Source organism: Haplochromis burtoni, unplaced genomic scaffold (assembly GCF_018398535.1).
Source record: "Haplochromis burtoni strain Fernald_Lab_line unplaced genomic scaffold, NCSU_Asbu1 Contig_311, whole genome shotgun sequence".
NCBI lineage: Eukaryota > Metazoa > Chordata > Actinopteri > Cichliformes > Cichlidae > Haplochromis > Haplochromis burtoni.
In genome coordinates, this window is record NW_024582672.1 from 462,173 (window position 1) to 469,955 (window position 7,783).

The window sequence follows — 7,783 nt, forward strand, 5'->3', positions numbered from 1 at the left end:
TGAACCTTCGTTTAAGAAAAATAAAAAAGAGGGAAAAATCACGCTGAGATTAGGATTAGTTGGTGTGACATAAATATCAGATAAAGCTCAAATTAAATATTTGCTATTAATTTTGCCAAAAATACCCACGTCACACGAGGACGTGAGAGCGCGGGTCCGAAGTTGGCTTTATTGTGGTTTCACCACCGGAAGTGTGTCCGTGTGTGTGGCCTCGTCTTGACCGTGGTAACTAATCCAAGCGGCAGAGACGAGCGCAGCAGTAGGTCGCGACGTCCAGGACTGAGCCGAGGTTTGCGAGCGGGACCGGGACAGACGGAGGCTGCGCTGCTTGCAGGACTTCCGCCCACAGGACCTCCCGGCTGCGCTTTCATTTCTTTCCCCGGCGCGACAAGTGGCTCTTTGGGACTCGGAGGGATTCGTGGAGACTGTTTACCGAGCGAGCTTCCAGTTCCCGAGTCGATCACCTCGGCATGGCTTCAACAACCTGCACCAGGTTTACCGACGAGTACCAGCTGTACGAGGAGCTGGGGAAGTGAGTTGGTGACTCTTTGTGTCTCTGAAGTTACTGCTGCTTTCAGTCGCTGCCCACGGAGCCACCTCCGCCTGCCTGACCCCACCTTGAAGGTGCAGTCGGCGCTGTGGGCACTTCACTGTACCTGTAGTCTTACTGTCGGCTAACAGCCGCACACATACTGTAGGATCCGTGTTTGACTCCACGTCTGTGATACTTCGCGGCTGTTTCGGGACTTTATGAACCCCGCCCGTCGGTACCGAGCGCGTTAAATAGCTCCGTGTTTTAAGTGTGGCCTCTAAATGCTGCGTGCTGAGGAGAAAACAGGCTGAGGACAGCTTCTGTCTAAAACCAGTCAGTGTGTCAAAACTGCAGGAAGTTGGTTTCGTTGGGGTCAGTGGGGTCACTCGTAAACAACGACGTGTTTCTGTCCACAGCCCCGCCCCTCTGTGCATTCGCTTCATCACGCATGCACCTGAACCCGAGCTGGCTTTGGGGAGCTGTGGTCGATCTCGGCCTGATCTGGGGTCAGCCTGAACGGTCATCACGTCACTGTGGTTCACTCAAATGATTGCTTCACTTAGTTCTTCTGACCCGAACAAAGACTGGAGTTATTGCGGGCCTTCACTGAAGCACCGCTGGATGCAAAGTTGTGTGAATGATGTAAACTGGATGCTTTGCCGCTCCTACGACGAGGCGCTTCTTAGAAAGGCCTGTTTGAAGCCTTCTCCAGTTTACATGGGCAGGAAGCAGGTGTGGCTGCTGTGCAGGGATCTGCTGATGCTTCCACCTGTGCTTCAGCTGATGACCTCTGACCCGACCTTTAGTCTGAGCTCCGAGAGGATGTGCATATACTTGCCTGACATCCACCTGATGCTCACCTGTGTTTAGTTTGCAACCCGCAGTCACTTAAACTTCTTCTGGTTAAGCTGTATGTTCAGCTGTCAGTCGCGTACAGGCCTCCCAAATACACTGTGTGTAGCTAGAGCAGCGATTGGTTGAAAAGAGCGACAGTGAACGTCAGCACAGAGAGAAGAAGAAGCGCGAGAAGGCAAACGAAACAAAGACAAATGATTCCAAGCTTTGTAAAAAGCAGACCCTTTCTCCACTTTGCTACAACAGAGTTCATGGATGAGGACTTTGCACAGTTTCATATGCAGAGTTTTACTACGAATGATGTTCAGCACAGTCGAGCTTTGTTTGTGGCGTTTGGCTCAGTGAAGCCCGTCACAGCGCCGGGTGCTAACCCGGGCTTTCTCCTGTAGGGTCACAGAAAAAGGAGCGCTGCCTCGCTCGCTCGTGTTAAACGTGATTAAAGTGCACCAACGATGTCGAGGCGGCGACTTCAGGCAGAGCCAGAGAAGCCTGTCTGTGTCTGCAGCAGAGTATGAAGCCTGTCTGTCTGCAGCAGAGTATGAAGCCTGTCTGTCTGCAGCAGAGTATGAAGCCTGTCTGTCTGCAGCAGAGTATGAAGCCTGTCTGTGTCTGCAGCAGAGTATGAAGCCTGCTGTGTGCAGCTGTGGACACGGGCAGCTGCACACTTGCTCATTCGTTGCATGTTTCACTCACTTTACTTCACTTGCTGCTGGTTTAGGAACAGAAACAAGAAGCTGAAAATAAGCTGCTTCACAACCATCACTCTGCACGCTGAAAAGGGACAAGTGGGGAGTTAGACAGCCTCTGACTTGTTGCAGGGTTAGTTGCACCGTCGAGTGGTGCGTATTGTACAATGGCTCTGGAAACTTTGGACTCGTGACACCGAGACTCGACCGGGACTTCAGATGTAACAGTGCAACAGAAAACACTTTAAATGTCATTTTCACAGCTGTCTTTGCACATTATGAAGAGTCTGGTTGTGCAGAGGCTGATCCCTGCTTCATTGTGTCCTGTAGGGGGGCCTTCTCTGTGGTGAGGCGGTGCATGAAGATCTCCACGGGGCAGGAGTATGCTGCAAAGATAATCAACACCAAGAAGTTGTCTGCTAGAGGTGAGTACATGCTGCTTCAGGCTCTCACTGCAAACATGCAGCGGTGGCTCACTCAGAGGGAATCTCTTCTTTTTAGCCCCGTCACGCCTCAAACCAGCTTCCTCTTTCTTTTTGGCTCTATGGTTTTCATGCCTCTGCCATTTCTGCCAGATGTGGTCGGGTTTCACTGCCTGCAGCTTCAAATTCACTTTTATTTTCCGAGTTTGTTATTGCTTCGTCACAGTGGCCTTTTCTCGACTCGTTCTGCTGTGTGCGCCGGTGATTTGTGAGGGCTTCACATTAAAAACATGATTATAGAGCGTTGCCTCGTGAACTTCACGTGATAGTGTCTGTCCAACCCAGAAGCTTCTCTTTTGTCTTTAAAGTTTTCATCTTCTTACTAAAAAACAAAAACATCTTCATCAGTGTCCGTGTAGCAGGAGCCCAGGCGTCCGCTGCTGTCCAAGCGCTGATCGGCAGAAGCACGGTGCACAAACTGAAGGAGACGGGCTTGAATAGATGGGCCGTGGTGATGGAGAGTGACTGCAGTGCAGCCTCTCAGGAGGGGAGCAGGGGCTTTCCCTGCAGCTAGCAGCTGTGTGGAAAGCAAAGGGTTTGCAAATGTGGTTTTAAAAAGGGAGACTTGCAACAATGAAACAAAAAGAAAAAGACGCATTTAGCTGCTGAGAGATTAGGAACTCATTTTAACCTTGTAGCCTTGGAGGGGACATCATAACCAATGAGAAGGGAGAGCAGGCACAGTAGATGGTTTGTCTCTGCCCATATGGAAAAGATATAAATCTTATAAAGTTTGTATCTGTCTTGTATGAAAAGCATACAAGAGTGAAAACAGATATAAGATCCCTTGAAAAATTATATAATGAAACTTGTATGTTTTGGATACTTACTAAAACAATATATGAAAGTAATGAGAAAGTGGCCACTTTCATGAGTAATCATGTTTTTACTATTTCTTTTCCATATGGGAGGGCTGAGCGACGATGATCTCACATCCCTGATGTCAGACGTTTGTCGTGCTGACAACGATATTCATCACAAAACGTTTGTTTTCTGTAACTTCTGTGAGTCTCGGGCAGCTCGACCTGCATGAAGTGTTTTCAGCTGGGCGTCGTGTAGCTGCAGTCGAGTGGTAGATGAGTTGGAACGGCCGCGATTTTCTTTGTATGCATTACACGGCGTGCTGCGGGGCGGCGTGCTGCGGGGCGGCGTGCTGAGGGGCGGCGCGCTGACGGCTCTTTTTAGCATCTCGTCCGTAAATACTATTTCACCTGATTCCGTTTATTTTGAAAAATCTCAACAGGATCTTCAGCTTTATTGTGAAAGGTTTATGTGGAAATAAACTAGCGAGCCGTTGCGCTCGCTGTTGCTAACGACAACGCATAACAACAGTCGCTTGTCCGTAGTGTGGTCATTTTAAATATAAGAGGAGAGAGAAGGCTAAGAAATTCTACATGCAAACGATGTAAATATCACCGTAAACGGTTCATTTTGAGACACACGGACATGAATATGAAAGATGGACGTCTCACATTCATGTCGGTTATATTGAGCTAGTTTGTCATAAGTCCACGCCGGGCTTATTTAGGCTGACTCACCCAATGAGGAGAAGAAGGTCAGTTGGACAGAGGAGTGTTTATAAAAGAATTGCATATAAATCTAATGGGGCTGTTCACGAGGAGAAAAACATCCGTCCTACTTTTCCATCACTCAGCGTCATGAGGTGAAAATAATCGTAGCTCTTGAGGCAGAGATGCAGATGAGCCCTTTGGGTTGCGCCTTCAGAATAAGTGAAATCCCAAAGAAAGCCGATATGATGCTGCTGTCGTGGTCTTTTGGCCACATCACCACATTGCTCAAACACAGCTCGCTTACGTGTAAGCACCGCGTTCTGGTTTCCAGGTTTATGGGTTGGTTACCTTCTGATAAATCACAACATTCACAATGACATCTCTTCATTCAAATTGTGAAATCCCTTTAATCTGGCCTGCAGCACTTTAGGATGTCGGCACACAGCCGGAGGACAGACGCTCTGAAAGTCAAACACATGCAGATACGGTGGCGTGCTGATCCGAACTGACGGTCTCGTTCAGGGAGAGGCCAGAGTGCCACCAATGCCACGGCTGCTTTGTGAGGAGAAGTCCTAAACAGAAGCTCCACCTGAGAGTTCTTCTGTGTCTGCAAACATCACATCAGCAGTAGTTCTAGTGAAGGAACACGTGGTTGCAGAGTGCTGCAGCTGAGCTTGGAAGGCTTTCTGATAGATCTCACTGAGAATCTACACGTCTGTGATGGGGACTGTTCTGCATGCTAGTCTGCTGTCACAGTGTGGACACTTCAGTAGCATCATAATGAACAGTAATTATGAAATAGGGTTAAACTGATAGACAATGCTGGGAACGCACTGGCAGCAGTGTCGGCCCTGAGCTGCCAGCACCATCACGTCAGCAGGGTGAAGCAGCCAAGGCAGGAGGACAGTTTTTACAGGTAGCTATTACCAGTAAATGTGTTTGTAGTCTCTTTGGACACGTTAGTGTTCAAGTGGTACAAAAAAACAAAACACCCACAAATGTTTCCTAAAATTTCAAGTATCGTAGAACAAGACGAGCTGCAAACGTGACCACAGATCGTTCATTGAACCACCAAATAAACACACCGGTCCTCTGTGTGCACGCGTGGCAGCACGAACTGTGATTGTATTTAACAAAATAAAAGCGCAGCACTGCACTAACACAGCCGATCCCTCAGCATCTTCGCACTCTGCTGTTTCCTCGGTCAGGACCGTGATGAAGGTTGCTCTGGCTAATCCGTCGGGCTCCGTGTTGGGCCCGTAGCCGGTAACTGTCAGAGAGGCGTGGAAAGGCTCCACCAGAGCTTTAGAGTGTGGGAGGGGAACACGGCGCACAGTCTGGACGGCTTGCTTACAGCCGGGCTCGTCAGGCTGCAGCTGTTGTTGTTGTTATATTTACATGCTTTCATCTTCCGTTTCTTGTCGGTAGAAACTCGTACTTTCTCTCTGCCTCGCGCTCAAACACACACAGTGGGAGGGGCAGTCCCACGCTCTCTGCAGCACAGACTACATGAGGCTACATGCCTCAGTCAATGCAGTCAACAACAAACAAATCCTCCCTTCACAGGTCAATTCACAGGTTATAGTTCGTCACGTCAATGTAAGTGGTCCCCGGGCCGCCAGTTTGACACCCCTGCATTCTAACCGGCTCTTCAAAATAAAAGCATAATACTGGAAGAATCCCGAACATAACTCCAACAGCCAGATGTAGTGAAGTGGAAGTCTTCACTGACGGCAGCCTTGTATGAAGGACAAAGTCAGACCCAGTGATGCTTGGACTCACCGGAGTGGAAGTGATCACTTGAAGACCCACCGGCTGTGGGAAAGCTCTGGTTCAGGAGCCCTTTGTTGTTGCTTCTGGAAAATACCCGAGGCCCAGCCGCTCGATGTGAACTCTTCATCCCCATGGAAACACAACGAGATGGGAAGCTAAATATAGTCTGCGGGGTCATGTAGGTGTTGAAGTATATTAGAGTGTTTGTGCTGTTGATTGTGATCAGCGCTCAGACACAGCGTCACACAAGCACTCCTAACACTCCAAAACCCACGAGCCGTGACCCCTGACCCCTCAGTCCTGGTTTTATAGGGTCGCATCAGTAAAGTGCTCCGTCAGAGGTGTGTGTGTGCATTCAGTGTCACAGGCTTAACACAGCAGCCTTCCTAAGGACACACATGAAAGAGGTGGATAAAGAGAGACGTAGTGCGTTACAAAAGGAAGATGCTGTAACACAAAGCAGAGCCTCGTGCAGCGTGTACAGCTCTACACGACGTGGTCTCATTGTGTCCACGGCTCCTTCAGGTCCTGACTGACCCACATGGTCTAGGACTTGAATGACCAGTGAGCTGTTCGTGTGACAGAAGTGATGACTCGGTATCCCTAAGTGCACGTCCTCGTGTGTCTGCCATCACTTAGACAGCTTCTCATGCCGAGGGCGCCCGCCGCCTGCAGACTGCAAGCTGCACTTCATGCATCCTACAAACAGGCAACTAGAGACCAGGTTCAGGAGGTTCTGTGTTTACTTGTGAATCTGTGTAGAGCTCAGGCTGCTGGTCTCAGAATCCTGTGTGTGTCCATGTGTTTAACAGGTGGTGTAGTTGGACTCTGCATGCCCACCAAGCTTTCTGGAAGCAAGAACAATCAGATATGTGAAGCTGAACGTTTGTTCACACATTAGTTTATGATGCTTTGCACGTGGATGGAAATGGTCCTGGTATGATTCATCCACCAGAACTTAAGTCACATTTTGTAGAAGAACAGTTGAAACCTCGAAACAATAAAAGGTGAAACGCATAGAAAGCTGTCAACATTCATGTAGGGGTGGGGGTTCCATATGCAGGCACTAAAGTTCACTAATCTGATTTTATTTAATGTTTTTATTATGGTATTGATGCATCTGCACGTGGAAAGCTGTGTTTAACCCAGGATGGCCTATAACTCCAGTCTGATCTATCAGTGAGGGAGCCACAGTTTGTGTATCACTGCGAGTGCTGCAGATCAGCTCAAGTCTTTGTGTATATATTAGAATATTGGTGATTTCACCCCAGACTTGCTCTTAAGTGAAGCTCAGCTGTGTGCAGCAGGCTAAAAATATCTCATCAGACCTACTCAGGGGAGCATGAAAAACAGAAAGTAGGCTGCCGTGTAACAGAGCAACTGTCAGCGGGCGTGAGGACTCCCCAGTCCGAAGCAAAAGGCTGCCTCAGTTCTCATCCGATCAAACGATGGGGAAGCTCGGCTTTTGTTTGGGTTTTCTTCAACTAAATGTCATTAATGATATTCCTGTTTTAGCTCTGACTAGCTGCACATGAAACGTGAAAGAAGGGTGTAGCAGAGCAGGCTCCTGGTTGGATAGTTGGTGGTTCGATCCCTCGAATCCTTGGGCAAGATACTAACCACAGGTTCCTGGAGTATGAGTGCAGGTTAATGATGAATACAAAGGAAAAAGTGCTTCTACGAGTGGGTGAGGCGTGCACTTTACACTTGTTTTTCCCAGTAGAAAAGCGCTTTATCAGAACCAGGCCATGTACCATTTACCATTTGGAGAGAAGATAAGAAATCAGAACATCATGAGACGTGGAAGAGATCAACAAGAAAGATGCACAAGCAGTAGAACAGCTTCGGTCCGACAGCAAGACGCATTAACAGAGTCCAGGAAACGAGGCCTCAGCTGTTCAGCTGTAGAATATCAGTTTGCATAAGTTACTCTGGTTTCAATTC

At 48.5% G+C, this 7,783-nt stretch overlaps 1 protein-coding gene across 1 annotated transcript in view; it reads left to right on the forward strand.

Annotated features, from left to right (window-relative positions):
• Window positions 1-202: 202 nt before the first annotated feature.
• The window catches only part of camk2d1 (calcium/calmodulin-dependent protein kinase (CaM kinase) II delta 1), a gene marked incomplete in the record, with an annotated part of 97,977 nt that continues 90,396 nt past the window's right edge, over window positions 203-7,783 (forward strand). The window contains 2 exon segments of the mRNA XM_042228207.1: window positions 203-532; window positions 2,404-2,498. Of these exon segments, the coding sequence (XP_042084141.1) occupies window positions 471-532; window positions 2,404-2,498 (157 nt within the window).